Consider the following 25000-nt stretch of genomic DNA (forward strand, 5'->3'; position numbering starts at 1 on the left):
CGAGTGATTGGCTGTGCTGGTCCTCAATCAGAAGGTGGGCGGATCCTGTGGAGATGTCTCGGGGTGACTACAACGCCATGCCTCAGAGAGAGGCAATGCCTAGCCAAGGCCGTAAGAAGCAACAGGGGTCATCGTATGGATACCGGCTCATAAGTGGGTTAGTTTAGTTGACAGTGATCCCATGTAATGTACAGCGAGGGTTACGTAGTGTAAAAACTTTACTGAATATGTCCTTTGTGCATTATCGTCGCAGGTAGCGTCACATGACCGTTTATTTACTTTTAGTTTTGTGTGTGAATAAATCCTGCGCGCTGAGGGGTGTTTCGACTCCACCTCCCATGACTCTCTGTCATTCATATCAGCGGTTACCCACACATGTGACGCAGTACTCTATCACAAGTCTACATTATGCTTTCTTTCCATTTTCTTTGGCACTCCAACCTTCAAATACTGCCAAATGTCTTTGTTGAATATTAAGTTAAGCAATGGAGGATGCGAAGGTGTGAAGATTATGTTCACATGATGATGTGTGGTTTGGCCAAAGATGTATCCCAGGTGTGACATTATTTCAGCAAGCATGAAAATAGTTACTAGATGGGCCTTTATCTGTAGTAGGATTTGTGGACAATGCAGATTAAACCCGCTGAATAAAATATACCTAATGATCACACTGCTGAGTGCCAAGTCAGATCATCAGACTGATTTTGTCAGAAGTTCACAGGTCTTCAGGAATGTTTGTCTGTCCATGTGAACAACCCGACTGTTTTGGATGAGCAAGTTTACTGTACCTTTTATTTATTAACAGCAATACAAGTAAAACACATTTATCTCTGTTGGTTGCCATGATAAAATGACCCGTTGTTATCGGTTAACTATCTCATCAGCTCGCTCTTTTGTAGAAGGGTTTTTAATGAACTGCAGGGATGTCTGTTATCTGTCAAAGGAAACAGACCAAGTTGACTTTAATAACATAGCTGATGGCAGGCCCTTTATAATGTATGTCAAGGGAAACCAGGGGAGCACTGGGTTGTGACATCTGAAGGGTGTAAATCAGTAGAAGAATATCGGCAAGCTAGTGAGCAAGCTGTAGGACACGTACAGGAGATAAACGGGACGGATTTTTAGGATGGAGGGAGTGGCCACTTTATTAGGAAACTCTGACATTCAATGGTAGTTAATAAGGTATTCAGTATTTCACAGTAATAACTGATAATGATGATTATACAAACTGGTGGAATCTCTCTGCTATTTGCTTTTATTGGGATTATAATCCCTTTATCCTGCGATAACACAGAGTGGTATAGTTTGAATAAATAAACTTAATAAAGGATACATTAAAAGATATCAAGAACAGCTACTGAAAGGCCAAATAATTGATTCAGCTGAAGTCAAACACAGTGACTTTTTTACTATTAAAAAACAAGGAAAAACCAAAGCACTTGTCATATAATAGCTATAACTAATCTAGTGAATAATAATAATAATAATAATAATAATAATAATGCACATGGTGGCAACAGCCTCCCTAAAATAATCATTGGCTCTATTGTTATTAACTCAGAAGACTGTTACTTTGTACTCTCAATGCATCTTGTAGTTATCACTTACCGTAATTAAGTTAAAGTTAATATTTGATACAATCCTATATTGTGTGAACTCAGGACTCAGTGGATAATTGAATTTATAACCACAACAATGTTTATGTGACTCCCAATTAAGAAACCTCCTTAAAAAGCATTATTTCAGGTCATTTACTTGTAAATATTTAATGTATAATTCGAACGGTAGAGATTAAGGTCTGATCAGTGCAGGTGAGCACAGCATACAGCTGGACAGGTTACAAGGGGCCTGCTCAGATAACAGAAGTGACTGGAAAATGAAACTTTGCATAATCAAGGTTGTACCAGTAAATATTGGTAGTTATGGGAAGACATGGACAGTGCATATTGTTTTTTCTTTACCAAACATTAGCTTCAGTTTACAGAGTGCTGTATATTTAGGTATCTGGTATCCATGACTTGCTTGGTGACTCTTGGGTCAGGCGTGGGAGTACCTAATCAGCTGGGAAGCAACCTTAATTGTTTACACACAACAAGCTAGTTAGCCATTAGACAGGCTAGATTCCTGGAATAGAAGTGCATGTAATGCCCTGTCTTGCATCTTTCAGAAGCTAGTTGTTAATAATGATGATAATAGTTTTGTAATATCAAATTAATAACAAATTATTTAATTTCCCCCTGATTGACCACACAGAAATAAAAACAATGAATCTGAAATATTGTCTCCTGTTAGCCAAAGGGGAATACCAGTAATCCTTGAATATTTTTCCATACGATCCAGTAAGTTTTAGGAGGACATTTCCATATTAAATTTAGTGAGTCTTGCATGATACTGTACTGCAAGCTTATTTACATTTTAACTTAATGTTAATGTTCATATTATTAATTAGTTTAGTATAAATCCTCACTGTTCACCTTATTGTGGAGTTGCACTTTAAAAAATATTTTAGGAAAACTGAACTAACATGTGAACATTTTATATTTTCATTTAATATGAGGTAAATAGCTTGACAGACTCTGAAGTTAATTACTTTTTTTTTTTAACTTTTGTTAATGTTATCAATATACACATGTAATTATTAAAGAAATAATCTAGAAAAGGCATCCTGGATTTTTAACAGTGTTAATACATTTTCAAAAACATACAAATCTGAATTCTCCAGGTTCAAAACCTATTCGATTGTGAGGGTGAAGTTTAGACAAGGGACATCACTGTCTACCACACTGAAAACTGAGACCAGTCAGAGGGATCAATAGGCAATCTGACACCACACATCTTGAAATGTTAAAAGTGTAAACACATATTGGACTGTGCATTGTAAACTCATGAATTTGTAATTTTAGAGAAATTAGAATGAAATGATCAATATAACTCGTGCTCCATTGCTTTGTTTTGTAAACCAAAATCATCACTACATTTATGTTTGCTTTATATTGTATTTAACTGTATATTACCTATATTTAAAAATCTCTATATATTTTTTCCTGCATTTTCTTTGTATACCGTGAATAGTATTCCTCTTTACTGGAGTGGTTGTATTGTAAACTGCTTAAATGAAAATCCTGTGGTAATACCGTGGTACAGATGGGAATCAGTTTGTTCTGTACTACCAATAAATAGCCCACAATCATGATGCATGAAGATGCAGTTTTTCTAAGATTCAGTTGTGGATCAGCTTAAAGGGAAGGCAAACAAGGGCTGACATATCATGTTGTAATACACATACAGCACATGGTGCAGCTCCAAATACAAGATTTACTAAGCCCTGTGACCCAAACTGAGAGTGGGGATCACAGTACATAAAGGCCTGTGCTGTACAACTGTTTGTTTATGCGCATCATTTGTTTGTTTGCTGGCGTCAGTTGGTTGCTGCTCCTGGACAGTTTGTAACAGGTTGATATGTTTGTCTAACATTACATATCAGATGGCTGTATACAAACTTATTGTCTGTAACATAAAAGAAAGGAATCACTGTACTCCAAGCAACGATAACCACAAGCACTGTGGCTTTGAGAAGCTGTTTGTATTTACATATACAAGGGATCTGTTAAGATAAATTTCATTCATTACTGTAACTACATGAATCCCTTTTCATATGACCAGAGTACAAATACATATCTGGATAGCATGACATTTATTCAACAGGTGTTTGAATTTCATGCATGTTTTATAACTGGACTTATTTACTAATTCCAGGACATTACACTATATTGAGTTTGTGCAGATCGAATTCTTTCAATATTAATTACAGAAGTTATTTTGGAAAAAAGGACACATTGTAATTGCTTTTACGTTGAACTGCTTTTATTTTTTTCCCCATTCTTGTCAAGAGTCAGAGGTAAAAGCTGCAATGTTTTGTAATCAATAGCCTTTTTTTTGCAGAGAGGAAATGTCTGCAATTTGAAGTAGTATTTCACACTGAAAACTAAACAGGAAACAAATAGATACTTTTCAGGTTAACTGTAAATGTATAAATTATGACGAAAAGCCAACTTTGCTTTCGCTTCATTAAAAAATTCCAGTTCTGTGGGATGTGTTGCCTTTTGAAGCTCAGCCCAGTGTAAAACCAAACCTGGATTAATTAGAAAACTGTCTGTTAACCCTAACAGTTTTCTCTCCCAATGCAGTAAACATACTGTTGAAAACGTCTGTAAAATTACAGGAAATGCATATTGTAACAATAACAGACTATTCTTTTTTAATTGTAATTTTATTCTAGTTCTCCTGTACATTTACAGATATTTACTAGAAGAAAATAGCATTGCTGTTTTGGGCTTTTTTGTACATTTACAGAATTATTTTAACAGTGCAGCTTTGTTACAAAATACTGCACTTCATAAACCCCACATTACGTATATTGATATTAAGAGAGTATAAAATTAGTGAATGAGTTATATACAGGGTGACTAGAAAGAAAGTTTACCACATCAACGCACCGTATCTCACAAACATAAACTTACTTTCTACCACCCAGTATATACCTTATAAGTAACACAAAAGACATTGCAAAGGGATTCTCTTTGAAACATTAATTTTAGTGCTAAGGTTATTTAAAATTTCTACTGTATGTCTTATGATTGGATAAAGGTGTGTGCTAAGTGATTAATTCATAATAATGATTGGGTATTTTAATTTACGGATTAAGTTTAATAGTTTAATTATCGTGCTTCTGAATAATATGAAGTATGAGAACTAAATCTTTATTCTTCTAAACTAAGTAATGCATTTTATAGTGCCAGTAACTGAAAAACTGGACACAGATATAAATATTAGTATATAAGATTAGTTTACTGGTCTGCTGTTTTAGCTACAGCTTGTTTATCATTGGTAACACAATTCTAACAAGGGCTGAGTTATCCTTAGTGCATTTTCTTAAACTGTTTGCCAACTGTCTAAATTGTGTGAAAAATATTCGTTCATTTGTAAGTAAACAGGATAAGTTTCAGGGTAGACTGGTTTTCTATTTTGTGGTCCTCACTTGAACTGAGTCATCATTTTTTCAAAAGGATTTTAAAGGGATATACCTGATTTTAATCTCAAAGGGGGCAATTCAGTAAGTATGGAAAGCGAGTCATTTTAGACACGTGAAGTGTTTGAATTTCACACCATGACAGCTTTATTGCAGTGTACACATGCATCAGCATTTCCCCTCAGTAATAAGGTTAGCAGTTGGATAAAACTGAAGATCGCTTCGGTGACTAAATCCATTTACATTTCACACTCAGTAATTGTCGGTCCTAAAGTGTCATATTGATTGTAAGACAAGTATGAGTGTATGTCAAATTGTATTTCATGTTCACGCAAACAATTTAACTGACAAAATACAGAAGCATAGCACAGCACAGCCTAGCCTAGCATAGCCTGCCATAACTCCTGCCTTGCCCTTTGTCACAGTAACTGACGTTCAACAAGGAAATGCAGCTTTCATGTTATTACAATGGTATACATGCCAGCAATGCAATTTTCTTAACAAATAAATCAGTGATCATATGTACAAATGTGTATGCTACATATTGCAGCTCTATTATTATTATTATTATTATTATTATTATTATTATTATTATTATTATTATTATTATTATTATCCCAACCACAAGACAGAAAGCTCTTTTCAATACGCAGCTCCCGCTCACAGAGTGGGAAGAAGGCTTTGTAAGAGTCCATAAGTTCATAAGAGTAACCTTTGCTTGATTAGGGCTAGCAGCATTTTCACTGCTGCGTCATTTCTTCTGTTGAAAATCTTCTGGTTGTATTGTATACCTCAATTTGCATTATGATGACATTGTAATTATTTAGCGATGAAAGAGCAAACAATAGCAACAGGAGGGAATCTTTTGTTGTTACAGCAGGGTACAACAGCTTTTGTTACACAAACTGATGCCGCATCTGCGCCACCTGCAGCTCTCTCTGTCCAACTCTGAAGCGAAGTTGGCCAGGTTTTCTCCCCTGTTGTTGGAGTCAGCATTGCAGCTTCAGTTTTAGTCGCTCCAGGTCGACCACGCCCCCGAAGCGGTGTGCTAGGGCTTCGCTCAGTGGCGTATAGATCCCCAGCCTCCCTGGGGCGATTTAACAGTACCAGCTGCACGTCACCACTCAGAGTCCCAGTCAGGTGGCTAGCCTTCTCCGACTCACTGCACGTGTTAGCCAGCTGCACCTGGAATACCTCCCAGCAGCCAGTTCTATCGAACCCCGGGGTCTTCAGTGTCCCCTTAGTGTCTCCGTCTCCCTTAGTGTAAATATTTCTATTGCAATCTGATCTGTTTAACCCTAAAATCTGCCTAGGAAAACAAAGAGGGAAGTGTTTGGGAAGGGTGTTAGGGTGTTTTTGTGTTTGGAAAGTCCAGACAGCCCCACCCCCACCCCCCACAGACACAAACACACACACACACACACACACCGACTCATTTGCAACAATCTAACACAGGGAGAATCTTACCATAGCATCAGGAGGCTGTCCATGCTTCCATCCCCTAGCTCTTGCCAGGCACGCCCCAACAATCCCCTGATCCCTGGAATCTCTTGCCACGCTGGGTAGGTTTCATTGCTTGTGCAGCATTGCATGCATTGTCCCGACCAATGAAACCTCATGCTGCAGACAGCACAACTGCAGGTCCTGCAACAGTCCTGCACACAATTTGCAGAGTGCACTACAGTACACAGTTCAACACAGACACACACCAAAGTCCTGGCATCAGCCCTTTATTACAATATTTCAAAGTCAACACCGTAGATGAAAAGTGGCTGCTTCCAGGTAACCAGACCTGTGGTCAATTATAAATCCAATTACAGCAGCATTGTTTGCTGAAGTCACAATCACAGTTTTAATACATTTTGTTCATTTACAATTACAGTTACAATTGTGCTGCAGTAATTACAATTAAAATTACAATTCTACTCAAAAGTAACATAATATGCCAATTTGTGAAACAACATCAACTCAGGTTAAGTGTTTTTCTGTTGCCATTTCAAATGAAATGGAAGGCATATAATGGGCATTTCATGTCAAGCTATCTAACCCATCGAATTAATTTTATGGTAGACCTCGCAAGAACCTGTCAGTAAAGTTAGACTGGTCAAGTACTTGCACTTACTGTGTGGCTTTAATCGATTATGGGACGTTGTCATTTATTTTGTAGGCAATTAAATATTGAAGTTTTGCAACTGTTTATTTAGTTGGAAACAGTGACCTCTAGTGTTCAATAGGAGGAATGTAATTCCAAAGCATTCTGGCACTTTGAGCTTGCCGTACTGCTGGAATCTTCTTGAAAAACGAGCAGGTGATCTAGACACGTGATGTACAGACTGCCAGGATAAGCACACGCATGTAAATAAGAGTGCAGGAGTACGATAGATAACTAGGGTCACTATTTAAAAGCCCTGCTTTAAGGCGTCGTAATGTTGGGTTATGTTGATTAAAGCACTGCAGACTGGAGCTGGGACAGTCAGGGCACGTGACATTGTACGTTTCACTTTCATTTGGTAAACTAACAGCAATAGCAACAGGTGTCTGTATACATGAAAGATTCATCCTCAGAATAAACTACATCTATTATTGAGGTAAGAGAACCGGTGTTTGCATGTGACGGAGACTGTGGAACTAATTTTTCGGTATGTTGTATGCTCTGCATTCAAGAACAGCGAATTATTTGAATTCAGAAAGAAACCATTCTTTTTCGCTGTTGAGTTGATGGTGCCTGATTTTTGCTAATGACTTTTGCAGATAAACAGAGACTTTTTAAAAACAAAAAAATATATATTTATTTATTTATTAATTTATATATATAATAAACTAACTTTAGGATTCATCATTGAAACATGCAAGCATAGAGCTGTTGGGGAACATTTGACTTCAGCATACTTTTTCAGCATCCTGCAGACATGTCCAGACTCTGCTGTGTTGTACAGAGCTTCTGTGCACTAAATTGTTGGTCCTAGGCATTTACAGATTGCGTGGTTGTGTTTTGAAACTCTCCTCAGTGTGCTAATGTTTATTACTATTATGTACTCCCCATGTCCATTCATGTGTTTAGTTGCAACGTTGTAAGAATTGGTGGGATTTTTCAGTTCTAAAGTTTGCCAGAGTTGTTGAAGCGGTTTTTAAACAGTGTGAACATTCTAATTTATAGGTACAAAGAGACTATGTGATCTTTTATACAGTGGAACTAGTTATTTGCTTTTGATTTAGATTTTGAGTTATACATAAATCACGTGCGACATGAGAAGATGGAGCAGCTGTGTGTCCTCTGACACAGTAAGCCATTTATAAGGGAGTTTATGAAGAAAAAAAATCGCAAGGGATAACTGACCATTTCACTGTGATTACTGCCTAGAATTACTTAAGTTCAGAGCAGTTTGGGGTGGAAATCATTAGCCATATTTTTTTTTTTTTCGGTTGGGGTTTCAGTTTTGATTAACTTAGAAAGTTCTTGGTGCACTGGCTAATCAAGATGAATCTTTTAAAAGTATCTTTTAAAATAAATAGTTGGAGGCCATTTGCATTGAGTGCTGATCTCCATTACAAATTAATTAGTCATGTGACGGACAGGCCCTTCACACAAGTGTGTGCCACAGGTTTATTTACATTTTGGATGTGCAGTCTGTTTCTAATGAGATTAATATGATGTCTGAAGCTGACAGACAAGGAATCTGTTATATAATAAGACTCCCATTGTATAGCAGCTTTGTCTATTCCTGTCTATACCATTTTGAAATTTCAAAAACGTTGATGTTTACAGATGGAAAAAGTGAATCCTGAAGCATTTGAAGATGCAAGGCACACCATCACAGACGTGTACAAGAAAGCCTTCGCACTCATCAACAAGGGGTTGTTGGAGGATGAGATTGGTTGCAAGGAACAGGCCATTGATCTGTACAGGCAGGGGCGGCAGCAATTGCTGAGGGGGGTCGGCATCCCTTCCCAAGGGCCAGAATACACAGGACCTGCCTGGGAGTCCGCAAGAGAGATGCAGGAAAAGATGCAGGAGACCCTTAACAATATTGATACCCGGCTTCGAATCCTGGAGACCGGGGAAGCTGCAGCAGCCGGTGGCACATCTGATGGAATCCCAGGTTCCTGTGCTGCTAACGGCAGCAGCAGCAGCTCTGAGTTTTTGTATCCAGCCCTACCTTCAAAGGAAAAACCCACAAGACCTGTGCCCCCTAAGGTTCTCTTTCCAGAAGGTGATCCGCCCGGTGCAGAAGGGAGCAAGGGAGTACCCAGCGAGCTTCCACCAGCCTACTCACCCCAAGCAGCCGAGGGCCATTACACCTTGTCTTACGGGACAGAAGGTGGGGAGCTGTCTATGGTGGGGGATGATTTTTATAGCCAGAACAACCGGCCACTGCCCATGGAGAATCTTGGGGTGGATGGTGAGGAGCTGCTGCTGATCCATAGGGGGGTGCAGATCTTCTTTGTGACTTCTGAGGGGCATGTGACGGCCCCCTCCTACCCCGGGTATCTCCGCATCATCAAGTTCACCAGCACAGACTCTGCTCGAGCAGCCAACCAGCCTCCAGCCTTCCTGCAGGTAAGCTATCCCTCCTACTGGTTTTGTTTGGTTGATTTATTTGTGGTGTTAAACTCAGTATGGTACAGCTTTGCAGTGTTGAAATAAACCCATGTTATAGCAGATTCATATTTTCAATTTTTTTTTTTAAATGTGTCTAACACCATACTACTGAGTAAATAAGGGCAGGAACATTTATTTTAAACCTAGGTGTTTTACAAGTCTGTCAACTAGATGAACCATGCACAGACACACGCAAAAAAAAAGAATACAGAACAAATTAGAAAATAAAACTGAACTCCAGCTTTACTGTGTCCTGGTAATTGACTTTTTATTTGTAGAGTAGTATTATGCTGCAGTAATGCCCCTAGGACCTTTGTGTCTGTTATAGTTCATGGCAAAATGCCCTTGTGATTGCATAGTTGCTTGCTCTTTCCCCTACTTTGCTGGGGTTACTGTTTTGTTGGAAGTCCCTACATAGCTGATACAGTTTAAGGAAACAACCTTCTTAAATATGTGAAAATACAGTGGTACTTCTGGCAAATATCAACTCTCTCTATTCTGTGGCTTGCTATTCTCTAACATCATCATTGCCTTTATTGCAGTTACATCCCATAGAGTTCATCCTAATTAAGTGGAAAAGCAAATCTTGTTGATGACAAAGAAAAGCATTATATTGCAACAACCATAACCCAAATACAATTTAAAAAAAAAATATTTCTGAACAGGGATTTTGATCAGTTTAAAGATAGGCTAAACTGTACAGGTTGGCTTTAATGGGTTAAGGTTTTAAACCCCTGTATAATGTAATATATATATATATATATATATATATATATATATATATATATATATATATATATATATATATATATATATATATATATATATATATATATATATATATATATATATATTATTTGTCATTGCCAATGATTGTACCTAATGTTTATCCCCAATTTGGAATCACCCATTGTATTTATTAATCCCATTTCACCGCTGCAACTCCCTGGTGCCTAGGGGAACAGCAGCTGACACACGCGTTCTCCGAAACATGTTCCTGCCAAGCCATCTTTTTTCGCACTGCAGATCCACAGCGAAGCCATCAGACCTATATTGCCGGAGGACAGCACAGAACTGATGGCACCACAGCAGACCTGCAGGTGCACTATAGGTCACAGGAGTCGCTGGTACGCGGTGAAGCATGGATTGCCCTGCCGATATAAGCCCTCCTGCCAATTGTGCTCCGCCCCCTGGGAACTCCCGGTCACGGTCTGCAGTGACATAACCTAGATTGGATTACTGGATGAGCCCCTATAATGTTAAATTTAGTTAGAAAACGATTCAGTACCATCAGCCAATCAGCTTCCAGCTCTAGCGGTCTTCTGTCACAGTAGCTGCCCGCTGGAACATCACAGCATCACTTGTGAATCTAACAAAATTAATCTATGCAAGTCCCGGCTTTTTCATTTTGACTTACCGTAATGAAAGATCTATTGGACAGCAAATACAAAACCTTTTATCGCAACGTCTTTCAACAACAACAAATGGAGACATGGACAATTCAGTAATCTTGCTCTATTCAGATATCTGGCGTTGTCCAGATAAACAATAAGCAGCTCTGAGTAAAGTAAAGTTTACTCAGTAAAGTAAAGTTTTTTGTTTAAAAGGTTTATTTTTTCCCCCTTATTTATGTATGTGATGCTTTATGCACATTTCAGAACTATTTTCCTAAAACTTCTCTGCGGAATGCTACCTGACAAATCATTTCAAGGTAAATCTAGGTATTAAGGTGTTGTGTTTTTAATGATAATAATGTGAACAATGTCTTTATAATTTTGTTGGCGCCCTTGCTTTCAAGTCAGGAAACATTACTCCAGTCATGGTGAGGCACTATCTCTCAATTAAAAACTTAAATATTAGTACTGGGACAAATATCTGAATATTACAAATGTTTTGGTTTGCAAAAATGGCCATATTTATATATGTAACAATTTATAAATCATTGTTTAAAAAAGAAACTATGCAAAGGAAACCGGTGCATAAATGAGGTCTGAAATACTATAAATAAGACACTTTACTGTACAGAAGATTCTTTTGTTAAAAGGTTGTTGGCGTTGTAGATTTGTTTTACAGTTATATGGTACAAATTATAATTGTTTTATAGTCAATTCAAAATTAAAGGATATTTGAATAACTGGTTACATTTTGAAAAAAAACTTGCATGAAAAACCTGTGTTTATCCCAGCAGTCAAATATGCCGTTCATCTCTCTTTACCCCCAGAAACTTTAAAACAAATAATTAAAATACGTATGTAAAAGTTGTATTTGCTAACATGCAGTCTATGTAGTTTGTTAGGTCTTTAACAACCCTTGTTATATATTGCCACCCATAGCACAATGCTGTCAACTTACTGAGAGAGTTGGAGATAAAGTAGCTGTGTATTATTTGGTTTAGGGTTAGTGTGGTGTTTAGTCTTTTAGTACGGATGTTAAACAGTGGGACCTGAACTTTTGGTTCTTCATTGAACAGGTTTGTGATTGGCTCTACCCTCTGATGTCCAGAGACTCCCCGGTCCTGCTGTGTAATACAGGAGTCTACATGTTCCCTGATGTGATGGCACAGACGCCTGGGTCCTATGTGGGAGTGGTGCTGTCCTCAGAACTGCCAGACACAGAGAGAGCGCTCTTTCAGGACCTGTTGTCACAATTGACAGACTTGAGGGTTCAGGTAGCCGTTTGAAGAGTGTTTGTTTGTTTCTTTCTGTTTCGGTTGCCAGTAATCATCACAATTGTATTTGAAGTTTTGTAGATAAATGGAATTCTCTAAAATATCACACAAATACAGCTGCTAAGAATTAGGGGCATAAAATCTAGATTTATTAGCTCCCCACTCCCTCTCGACAAAATATGTTAATGTTATGCCGTGCTTGTGCCAAATTGAGATTTCCATGTATCTGCAGAACTGCTTATCCAAGAGTAGGCAATTTTTCACAGGGCATTCTTTTGCACAGTGAGTATTGTAATCTAGAGGTATATTGAGGCTGTCCAGCTGCCTGTATGTCATATGTAAATCTATACAACTATCCAGAGAACATTATATGAGGAATGCGTTTTCCTCCAGATCTGATTTATCAACACTAAATGCCAAAACTATACAGACGTCTGTGTTTGAGCAGGTTTAAGATTGCAGGGCAATTTCAATGTTTAGATAAATAACAAAGTACAACATTTATTTTAGTTGTTGGCTGCATAACATTTGTTGTCCATTATCTGTTAAATTTCTTAATTTAGTTAGAAGATACACATGCCTAACGTTTCACAAATACAAATTGTGTATCCAGCGTCATATCTTTTTATAATTTGCTGCTTTTTGCCATGAATTAACTTTTAGTGATCAGCTTGCTCTTCCAGGCTTTATCACAAGCTGTAAAATGAATTGTACTGAAGCAGTTTCAATGCCTGTGTTTCTTACATTGTGGAGTGGCGGTGTGGAAGGTATGTTATTTTGCTGGTCAACAGTTGTAAATGGATCCCTCACCCACCAAGTAACTAATTGGTGTATCTTTGTAGATTTCAGATGGAAGTTTAAAAGGAGTGGTTAAAAAGGTACTTGATCTGTTCCACTGCATTCATTGTATTATTATTATTATTTAAAGGGAAGGACTCCTATAATATGTTTTGCATACCTAAGTTTACCTTTGTTTAGTATACCTGACATGGGTACTGATTAACTTTCTGAACCTTCTAGAATCTGGCTTCAAGGGATTGCAACCTTTAGAGTGTTAGAAGTCATTGAAATTGGCAATTTAACCTAAATTAAATTGTAATTAGGGTGCAGCTATTATAATCGTACCAAAACAAGAACTATGATAACTGTGTGCAAATATTTATGCACGGCATAATATGCAAAAAAATAAACCCCTATATTTTAATAATTTTTTCACCAAATCACCCTTACCTGTTAGAAGTGATTTGTTAAAACATTTGCTTACTTAAACTTCAGTTTACAGCTAATGAAGACTGAGTTTCTGAAGGTAAAACATTTTGAAGAAAAAAGTTTAACAGGTATTCTATTTTATTGTTTTAAAAGCAGTGTATTTTCTGTCAAAGCTAAAGAACTTGTCTTTACTGGGCAGCTGTTCTTTACAGTAGTGGACAGTGCTCTACCTCCATAGGGACTTTACTGGATAGAAGAATGCTGCGCTTTTTGAGGGCTGCAGTGTTTAAAAATTCAAGGAAGGGAAAAGATAGTCAGCAAAATGCATGAAGGAATCCTTCCTTTAAACTGCAATAACATATTACTTGCCTTTTTGCATGCTAACAAAATTAGGTGTTCAAGCCTCATTGTATCTAAAGAAGTCTGTATTTATAATGCACGTTTATCGCTTAAACTTTTCACAGCTGTTAAAACCTGTGGTTGTTTTTGATCTTGTATTCATTAAGCTTTTTTGGCTTAAGTGTCTAAACGTCTTTTTTTTTTTTTTTTTTTTTAAATAATTTGCCAATATCAAAACGTGGTCCTGGAATTGAGTCCGGTCGTCTGACTGAGTCCAATCCCCTGTCACAGCCATAGATTTGCATGTGAGCTTACTTATTAGCTAAATCGTCTCATGCTTTAGGATTACAAGAGCTGGGTGCTGACAATCAAAGGATAATGGTTTTACCAAGTACAAGTAAACATACTAGTTGCTATTTCAGAGGTGGGAAAAGTATATGTAGATAATGTTTTTTGCATGTGAGGAATGCAAAGTAAAAGAATGGAGAGCAGAGTGTGAATGGGAGTACACCTACGTACCATGTCTAGCTCAAGTGTGTCCTCCATTTGTGGTTGATGCACAAACTACTTGTGATAGAGAAAAGGGTTCCTGCATAGGTGTACATGCAAAAGAGGTCTGTGTAACGCCTGGTGAGAATGTATCTGAAGATGGTAAACAAGTAACATTTCCCGTGGGTGTCAGTTTGTGTTGGCCTACTAAGCAAAGTGTGCACTGGGTTGGGTATTTATTTTAATTTTTTGTCTGCTTTGACCTCATTGTTTGCGTGGGGAAATCCTGCCTCAGCACCACCAATCACACGGCTGTTATTGTTTTGTTTTTAATCTGCTTAATGACAATGCACAGTTTTTATTTCCTAAAGTAAAGCCAGTCCTGTTTACACAAAGCAATAAAGTAATTCCTGGCATGCACATAAAAAAAAAAACTCACAATTTTAAAACTGTGAATTAGTAAAGGGCTTATACAGCAAAAGCATAGTTTAGAGTTGTACAATTTACTGGCAACACTGATGACCTAATCGCGGAGTAACTGGATTGTGGTTCCATTTCATTGTGAATGTCAGAGTAAACCCACAAAAAGTCTCCTATTAATACAGTAGAACTACTTCAAGATCTGATGCACTGTACCATTTATTTCTGGCATGTTAAAAGGGTATCGAAACAAATGCAGAGGGTTCTGTCCATTGTCTCGGAGCGTTAATGAGCTCCGTAATCACATGACATCAAATGACTCCGTGCTGAAGTGGTGCATCAGGACGAGCTGCATTGGTGTATTTTGCACATTAGTAATTTAAACTTCTCATGTACCTGACTGTAGCGACCCTGGTGTTTGGTGTCATCAACTTGAAGTTAGCATGATAAAGTATTTGTACATATCTATCTACAGGTTTACAGCCTATAATCCTTCCTCACTGTAATTTCCTCACCTACCCCAATAAGTTTTTCATGATCTCTGTAGTTTTTTTTTTTTTATTACAACCTATAAAGACCGTTTCTCCCAGTACAGTTTTCAAAACCAAAATCATTATCTTCATACTAGCAAGCTGTTTTAACAGATGCACCAAGTTAAAAAATAAAATTGTGTATTGTCTCCTACCTACAGTACATACCCAGTTTTGAAAGCCTGGGTCAGATTACAGCATACCAACAATTTTTGGTTATGGGTGGCTTTACGGACAAATCTAATTTTAAAATAATCCTAATTTTGAATTCTTCCAAAAATCCTTTCACTTTAAGTAATGTAAGATGTTGACTGAGACTTAACAAAACTATAGTCATGCTAGCCATTTGTTCATTTTTATTTTGTTGTGTTTTTATTTTTGGAAACGATATCCTGCACCCAAAAGCCTGCAGAAGCAGCATCTGACTCAATTAACCTGAGCCAGAGGATTCCCATTGCTGGTCCTGAGGCGGAAACTGAGGATAGAGAGGCCTTGCCAGAATGGAGTGAAAAAGTAGCCCATGGAATTCTCACTGGTGAGAGATTAAATCGGAAAACTTTGATTGACTGAGCCGATTTGGACTTTTTAATTAATATAATTTAATGTAAGATTTAGTGACTTAATTTCCTCCTGTCAGTTCAAACACCATCCCCTTCCGCTTCCATGTGGGGCAGAGAAGAAAATAAATTGCACACTTACAAGGTTAAGCTTGTCTGGCTAAAAGGGACTGGTGGACACTTTTTCCAGATACAAGTGCAGGTCACTGCACACATGAGACTGAAGGTAGATCAATACTTTAACAAGCCCTGCTATTAAATTTAGATTTCAGTTTTAAAACAGAATGTAGATAAGGCTAAGACTAAAACTTGCTTTATGAATTTGGCCCAATTGTGTGTAAATAGGAATGATGATCACTGTGCCTAACATCTGATCTCAATCCACGTTGTTTCACTGGGAGCCACTTATCACGGATCCTTTAGTATTTATATAGGAAATCCCTGTCCCTGCGGACTATATACAGACGTTGACTTTGCAAACTATACCACAAATTAAACTGCTGGGACCATCCAACACCAGCTAATAGCCCTATTTCAGTATAGCTTCAATTATTTAATTATTAGAATCCCTCCGAGTAACAAAGGGATCAAAGTACAGTGTGTCTTCTGTTTAGGTGCTTCGTGGCTCAGTTGGGGTCTGGTTAAAGGTGCAGAGTTCACTGGAAAAGCCATCCACAAAGGTGCTTCGAAGCTGAGAGAACACATCAACCCTGAAGACAAACCAACCCATGTCAGTCCTACCATGGCCAAGAGCCTTCATATAGCAAAGCAAGCAACCGGAGGTGCAGTCAAGGTCAGCCAGTTTCTAGGTAAGCTCTATCTTTACTGTTCCAGACGGGGCAATGCAGTAATGCATGTGTTTTCACCCGGAGGCCTGGGCTCATGGTGGTATACTCTCTCCTAGTTGATGGGGTATGCTCTGTGGCCAGCTGTGTGGGAAAGGAGCTGGCCCCTCATGTGAAGAAACACGGCAGCAAACTGATTCCAGAGTCTATGAAGAAAGACAAGGACGGGAAGTCGAATATGGACGGAGCCATGGTGGTGGCAGCCAGTAGCATGCAGGGTTAGTCTTCACAGCTGTTCAATTTACTCTTAACATTTAGTTATGTTTGACAGTTCTGTAAGTATGTTTGTAAAAATTAACAAAATATTATTTTGTTAATTCATGTCTAGGGTTCGCAACAGTGTGGACAGGCTTGGAGGTGGCAGCAAAGAGCATAGCTAAAAGTGTAGCATCAGAGACGGTACATACTGTGAAACACAAGTAAGTGGCACTCGCTTTAGACACTACATTTTATATGCAATTAAAACATTTCTGTAACCTTGATTTTATTTAATTGAAAAAAAAAAAGAATTTGTCTAAAACCACAGTACTGTAATTCTATGACTGCAACAAGTGCCCTGTGTATAACATGCATTCCTGAGAAGCTATGTGTTACATCCCTTGTATATTACATGCCTCCAGTATTCACTGTAGCATGCTCAAAAAAGAATTGGATTACATCAAGATATTCAACGTGCCTTGTTAACATGTATAAGGGCTTGTACATGCATTTGTGCTAGATTTATGTTCTTTTTTTCAGGTGCTCGCCAACTTTTTAATACTTCTGCTTTGCTAAATTACATGTGCAGGATGTTTCTTCTTTCTCAGAAATTTGGGGTGGTGGGGGGTGTTATCAATACAACATTTCTGTGGCTTTTGGCATTCCTGGCCTTGAGCTCTTGTACCGTGGCACAGCGGCCCGTATTAATATTTTTAATGAACCCCTAGAAATAGTTTTTACAGGTGCAGAGGTCAGAGCTATTGTTAATCTAGAGGCCTAGAACGTTATCTCTCTGTGCTCTTGGATTTGTGAAACACCCCGTACCTGTTAATGTTAGGCATTTGTACTGTTTTTCTATTTATATACAATAATCATAATATAAGATGTTGAATATAAATTGTAACGTGGATTTTACAATAGAAATTCTAACTTTGAAAGACAATCAGTCAGTTTATATATGATATAGTATTGCGCATATATATATATATATATATATATATATATATATATATATATATATATATATATATATATATATATATATATATATAAAATATAAAAAAACAAAACATATAGCTTTTTCTTCCTGTTTTAGTTTTGATGTGAAATTAGGTGGTGGTCACTGATTTGTAAATACTATATAAAACATGGCTGTAGAACAAAGGGGCAGTAACTTGTATTTACAAATATCAAAATTACAGTGGAGCAGTACAAATATATTAAACTGACCTGTCTGCAACCGTTTAACTGTTTGGCTTAACTTAAAAAATGTGTGTAACTTTTTTAAAGGAGTTAAAAAAAAAAAAAAAAAAAAAAAAAAAAAAAAAAAAAAAGTTTCAAAAATGTTCAATTTTGATTATTTTTTTTCTTCCCCTGCAGATATAGGGCTCTACACACTTGAATGTGTTTGTTATGCCAGCTGGCAGTATCAACACAGATGCAAATAAATAAATCACTTCAGGAAAAAAATGCTTCTAGTTCATTGCCTGTCAAACTAACCATGTGCACGAGTAGTTGCAGGACTAGCCAAAGCTTCTCATTACTGTACTTTTTATAATTATAAAAACTAACATGCAAAGTAGGAGAGGGTAGAACAGCCAGTGTTGACACTCAACAAATATTTAGTTTTGTAAATAAAATTTTTAAAAAATTAAAATAAGCATCAGAAAAATTGAAATTCCACCAACAGAATGGGCTGCCTGGCTCCTGAAACTGTTCAGATGGTACATGCTGTGACTGGCTGTGCCTTTTGTACTTGTGATCCAGTGTGAACACAGCATTAACAGGCCAAAGGACTTTGGTCAATTGCAACAAACTCGAGAATGTAGTCCTTGGTTGTCAAGTAAGTTTATTACTAGCTAGTACAGTGCTATCATCAGATCGCCCAAAGCGTTGTACAATTTTATTACACTATGTAACACAATTTTTGTTCCTGGGTAGTAAGTGTTATTTCCTAATTGCTTATGCCTCAAAAGTATAGAAAATGGCTATTATTCCCCACAAACTTTGCTTTTGTGACCAGGACAGTGATATTTCAAATTATCACTATTTCCAATGGGAAAACGGGCAAATGTGTGTCTTTTCGTTCACATAAAGTCAGAAAAAAACAACATATGAATCCAAATGTGGTTTATACTAAAGTAATACAAAAATGACTACAAAAGATTTAGAAGTGAGTAGTTTTTCGAGATTTACGATTATACTGTAAGTTTACATTTGCCAGTTTTCCCATTGGAAATAGTGATATTTTGAAATATCACTGTCCTGGTCACAAAAGCAACATTTGTGGGGAATAATAGCCATTTTCTATACTTTTGAGGCATAAGCAATTAGGAAATAACACTTACTACCCAGGAACAAAAAAAAAACAAAAAGCATTTGTTACACGGTGTTATCAACAGTACCTCTTCAAGTAAAACATTTAAAAAGATGATATTCAGTTACCCTTTCAGCTCTAAGTGAGATATAGGTTTTAGTTAAATTTCTGTAACTCAAGTACGAAGATATTCAGTACCTGAAGTTGAAAAAATAGTTAGAAAAAATTAGAGAAATGGTCGTAAATATTGTCCAAACAGTTGTCTCATTTTGTAACTTTCTTTTTAGTACTAGGTTGTGAAATCAAGCAGACAAGCTTTTTTCAAAAATCATTTAAGTGTAACCTTTTAATCCTGTAGTGTGTGTGTGTCATATATTATTATTTATATATATATATATATATATATATATATATATATATATATATATATATACACAAAAACACACAAAAACAGTTACAATGGACTGTATCTAAGTAGATGTCTGTGTACTTTATTTACACGTTCAGCATTGTTAACTTAATGTTTTATTAAGGTAAAAAAATAAGCACTTTGCTTTGTGTTGAAAATACACATCAAATGGTTCTATTCATATGAGTAACAGTTTAGAGCAGCTCTTAAGGTACATTCACACCTAGTTCCCTTGCAAGTGATACGAATCGATGTTCACTTGCAAACAAGCATGCTTTTTTTTTTTTTTAAACAGGTTTGCTTCGGTTCATTGTAATTCACCCAGGGTGAGGAGTTGAATAATTTCTCAAAATTAGTCAACATTCAAATACATTTAACACATTTGTCAGTTTAGTGTAGTTTCATAATTTGTGTGTAATATGTTTTTTATAGTTAGCTAGATACTCTTCATAAGCTATATGGTATGCAACGACTAATGGATAAAGCTATAGTGTCATCAAAGACCAAATATTAATTATATTATGACACGTTACGCCACCTTTTATAACAGATTAAATAAATAAATAGGTTAGGCTACGATTTTGTCACGGAATTTGAATAGTCTGGGGAAGTCTTGGAAATCTTAACGCGTTTGATTAGGCGCTTTCTTTCTTTCCAGTCATATTCTGTATATGTCATGCACTGCAAATGCAAATCTGTGAGTATCGGTAAATTGGTTGTATCTGCACGCAGCATTTAGGTGTAGCTGTGTAGGTAAGCCAATACCATTTGTAGCTGAGCAAGCATGTCAATTAGTGGAGTGAAGAAATGGTGACAGCAAGTGCAAGCAAAGCGGCAACTATCACTGCTAAGCAGAGCCGTGAAAAACGGAAGCTACAAGCCATTGCATCTGCAGTAGGAAAGACAGCTAAAATACGAGTGAGCTGTTTTCTGTAATGACAGAATTGCAAATGCATCGGAGAACAGAAGTTTACTGACTTAGAGGCTTTCTTTACAACATGTGCTTTCAGAATTGTGGAAAACTACTTGACACCAGAGTAACAGTTAAACTTGTCAGTAATCCAAAACCAGTCATCTTCATATCATTGGTTTTAGTGTACTATCTAAAAGCTTGTATTTATGTTGTTGTAGCTAAAACCTTATTATTTGGTGATCTTTCTGTGAATTCTTTTTTTTTCCTCGCAAATCTCTCCTGTGAAATTTACTAAAATGATGCTGTCAAAATCATAGCCTTAATCATTTGTCATAATATTAAATATATGTGGTATTTCTTTACATAAAACCCTTTAACAGTGCATCTGCAGCCCTACCCTTTGTACTATTCAGTGGCGTAACAACACACTTCCAAGTATCTAAAACAGCTAATGCAAGCTGCTTCTATTAAACCCTGAAACCCTTTTCCCATACCCTCCTCCTCCTGTCTCTCCCATATGGTTTGCATAGATGTTGCAGTTACCTCTCTTGCTGTAACATTCACTAAGTTTCCTTGATTATTTGTGATTGTGATATTTGTGATTTGTGATACTTGAAGGTATGGTACTGCTGCTGGCCAAGCTACAGACAACGCAGTCAACTCTGCCGTCAACATTGGTGTGGCAGCATTTAACATTGACAACCTGGGCATCAAAGCAGTGGTGAAAAAAACAGGAAAGGAAACTGCCAGCGCAATCCTGGAAGATTACAAGATTCAGGAAAAGCAAGAGAAGCAGTTGAAGAAAGAGGAAGAATAATGTGTACATGTTTCTCTTTCCCCAGAGCTTTAATATATCAAATACATTTACAAGCTTAATTTATATTGTATTAAATGTAATTTGTGTGAAAACTAGCAGTACAAGAACATGTTTGAGACAGTATTATTTGATAGAAATGGAAAAGAAACAAAAACAGTAATTACTCCTGTTATTTACGAAAGATGTGCAATAACTTCTATAGATTAAAACACAGATTTGGTGTCCTATTCCAAGATTAGGCCATTTACAACAAAGATGAAACTACCAAAAAAGTATTATTTTTTTTTTGACAATACAGTTTCCCATCTGACATTGCAAGTATAGCATTAAGAGATAGCAGCCAGTGACCATGACCACAATTTACCAGAATAAAACTGCCTTTAGTATTCTGTAGGAAAGAACAGCTTCAGAACAATTAAGTGTTCCTTTAAAGGGCACAGTACACAATTAAAATACATTGCACAGGACAATAACCACACGTGTAATATTTTGGGACCACTGATATAGTATTTTATTATTTGGCAAGGAAAATGAGACGTTAATTGTTTAATTTATTAATAAAATATTCATTTACACTGAAGTCAGAACAGTTATTCCTGTATTCACTGCTGATGACTGCATTCCAAAGGATTACTGGTTTAAAAGCTCACTGCCACATTTCACTGCTGCTACTTTCTCCAGTCTTGCCTGAGCCTGCAAATGAAGCATAACAAAGTAAAGCAGTTTGTCGTTGCTTTTGCAGCAGACACTAAATACAAGCAACTCCAAGTTCCCCCCCTACCAACACATAACCATACTCTAGTTTTAATGACATGTTACTCTCATTTTACATTTAAGCTTACTATAGGCAGTATACTTTTGGGGTGATTAGAGAAGACATTTTGGGAGAATTTTTCCTTTTATTCTGAATATCCTTTTTGTGATGCATTGCCTAATAAAGCATTTTACCAATTGTAATAATTAATAAAGATGAATTGGTTTATTCCTTAAGTATTGTGCTTAATTTATGGATAAGGTCTACAATAATTTTAAAAAATTCAATTGTACTTGATATAGAAAGCATTTATTATAAATAACCAAGCATTCTCTCAAATGTCACCTGAACCTCAATGCAAATAACTCTGTAATTCACTATTTATATGGCATTTCTGCTGGATATATTGACCAATATCACATTTTAATGCTATAGCAGCCCAAGCAGACAACAATAATAAAGTTTCTAATTTAAAGGCATGCTAACCAAGGTTTTAAAACCCAACACCCTGAACATCATTATCACTGGCCCCTGTTTAAGGAATCCTTTAAGTTTGAGACTGAACATATCACTGGGTGGTTTTGTTTTGAGCTAAATGTAAATTAAACAGTTTGCATTTGTAGTGTAGAAACTCCACCAATTCAGTGCCTCCATCATAAAGACCTTTGCAGTTGGAATTACTTATTAAAATGATTGTTATAAGGGATTGTGGTCATAGTTGGGATTAAGGCTATACATCTACAGTTAAGTAGATATCCGTGTAAAGTGTTTAAATATTTGATCGTTTACTGGTTAAACAACTCACAACATGCATATTTAATAAAAGTACCCCTATGGCTGTTAGAAAACTTAATTTTAACTCCTTTACTTTTGTTTCTCCTTATGGGTAAAAACACGCATTGAAAACACAGTGAAATAATGTGTGTGCTTAGGTGGGGCTACACCAACTAATGGTAAAAAGAAAAAAAAGTGCAGTTTAGAAGTAACCACATCAGTTAGCATTCATTTTCCTAAAAAATTCGCGTTCAAACTTGATGGCGCATTCTGAGCGTTTCTTCCTAGTAGAAAACACAAAGCAGCACCTTTGTCCTCAGTGCGAGTTGATGAAGAGGGGGTGTACTTAAAGTTAAACGAAAATCATTTTTAAATAAAACGGTAAACGTTTCAACTCTTCCAGCCCTAGATGGGATCACACTGATTAACAACAAACAATCATTTTACTTTACCTGATTAAAAGACTTGTTAAGTTGGCTCAAGGTTGCATTGTGTTCCACCATGTGTTTCTGGTATTTTGCAAGTGTACTTGTTTCTGTCGTAAGCTTTTCTGAAACACAGAAGTTAAGTGAACAGAAATTAGGACAGTATCTTAATGAATAACCCACACTGAAGTTAATCTCAAATACAATGATGTAGAAAAGAAAAGGTAATATCATAGTAAAATATGCATCTGAATTATTAGCAATGGTTAATTGAACCTGCCCTGCATGGCCATGTTATCAGTTCCCCTGTATTGTATGCTAGAACGTGGTTTCATGCAGTGCAGTGAATATTCCCTTTGTCACTTACCCTTGCACAATTTTCTACGGTAACTAAAGGTTGTACCAAGCAATTCTTTATTAACAACTGAGATCTGCTGGAAGTAGGCCTGGCAAGCTACTGTGACCAAATATGAAAAAAAAATAGAAGCATCAAGTAGGAGGAGTTTGTATTTATTTAATTATTTTTTTAAAACTGCATCCCTTTACAATAAACAAACAAACAAATACATACTGAAGCCCTTTGCAAAGCATAGAAAGATATTTTTCACCCTTTACACTTTTGTTGTCCTTGTGTTTGACTTTCCTGTCCTTTAGCAATAAGATGCAATTTATTGTACTCTATCATGAGTACCTACCAAGGTCAAAACAAAAAGTCACGTTTGTATCCCAAAATGTATTAATTAGCATAGCTAGGAATTCGAGCCAGTGGTCTCCTGTAGGAAAACTTGTATGCATTATATATGTAAGCTCTGTGTATGCTTTGTGAATAGGGCCTTTAATTAAAAATAAGACACTATTTAGGGGCAGTGTTTTTTACTGGTGCCCACTGTAATACAATACAAAATGTGATTTATGTTTTACTTTATTGAATGACATTATCATAATATGTATTTATCATAATATTCTGAAGTCCCTTTTTATTTTCCAGACTTTATTAAAATTATTATCCAAGGTGATGGCAATTTATCTGACCACAACACACTTAAGTTAACTTTCTGTGTAAAAGTTCAAGAGAGCTTGTCAGAGCCTAATGCATACATAGAAAACTATGTGGGTTCCTATTGCCTGTAACATATGAAAGTGAAAACAATTAAAATGAATTACATAAAGCCTACAGGTCAGCATATCAGTACCCAAATGTCCACCAAAGACTGTAGATTTAGGGAGATATAAAACAGAGAAAATATCTATTTGTTCTCGTTTAAATTTGATTAACAAATAATGTGCCATGTTGTTCACTGCACGATTTAGTATTTTCACCAAAACCCGTTTTCCCTGCTAAAACTTAATTGGTAATTTGGCCCGTATTGCAGCCTATACAACAGGTTTACTGCAAATGTGAAACCTTGTTTCCGATGTTTTGCAACAATTCATTTGTGTGCTCTCTCCCTGACCACAAAGCAGATCTTGTCCAACAAACACTATTTGAATGTTTTAGATGTCGGGGACACTAGCTACCACGCCTTTTTAAACCTGTATGGTATCACGAAGCAAAGTATTATAAAAACTCAAACAGCACCGCCTTAAAATAATGAAAGTGGAGTTAAGTCAATCTATGGGCATGATTTTCTATAACCAAATACAATTTAATAACGTTACCTATCAAAGAAGCTATCGCTGTATATCCCTCCACCGCATCTGCAGATA

The 25000-nt window shown here is 36.6% G+C and overlaps 1 protein-coding gene across 4 annotated transcripts; it reads left to right on the plus strand.

Moving 5' to 3' along the window:
* Positions 1 to 7337: 7337 nt before the first annotated feature.
* Positions 7338 to 22330, plus strand: sparta (spartin a). Of its 4 annotated transcripts, none has more exons than XM_041233025.1 (9): positions 7338 to 7668; positions 8796 to 9587; positions 12100 to 12297; positions 13140 to 13175; positions 15690 to 15819; positions 16456 to 16650; positions 16746 to 16904; positions 17015 to 17105; positions 21142 to 22330. In XM_041233025.1, the coding sequence occupies exons 2-9, from the start codon at positions 8796 to 8798 to the stop codon at positions 21338 to 21340; spliced, it is 1800 nt and encodes a 599-aa protein (XP_041088959.1). In that variant the 5' UTR covers positions 7338 to 7668; the 3' UTR covers positions 21341 to 22330. The 4 variants fall into 4 exon arrangements, with proteins under 4 accessions (XP_041088959.1, XP_041088958.1, XP_041088956.1 ...); XM_041233024.1 differs by having other exon boundaries at positions 7338 to 7617; XM_041233022.1 differs by having other exon boundaries at positions 7338 to 7519.
* The last annotated feature ends 2670 nt before the right edge of the window (positions 22331 to 25000 follow it).

The sequence above is a fragment of the Polyodon spathula genome, chromosome 30, assembly GCF_017654505.1.
Source record: "Polyodon spathula isolate WHYD16114869_AA chromosome 30, ASM1765450v1, whole genome shotgun sequence".
Taxonomy (NCBI): Eukaryota; Metazoa; Chordata; class Actinopteri; order Acipenseriformes; family Polyodontidae; genus Polyodon; species Polyodon spathula.

Excerpts from the sequence above, each read along its gene's own strand:
- sparta (XM_041233022.1), top strand. The coding sequence starts at position 7,466 with ATGTTGATTAAAGCACTGCAGACTGGAGCTGGGACAGTCAGGGCACGT. Across the intron at positions 7,520-8,795 it reads CAGTCAGGGCACGTGACATT|ATGGAAAAAGTGAATCCTGA; the intron begins GTACGTTTCACT and ends TGATGTTTACAG. Across the intron at positions 15,820-16,455 it reads AGCCCATGGAATTCTCACTG|GTGCTTCGTGGCTCAGTTGG; the intron begins GTGAGAGATTAA and ends TCTTCTGTTTAG.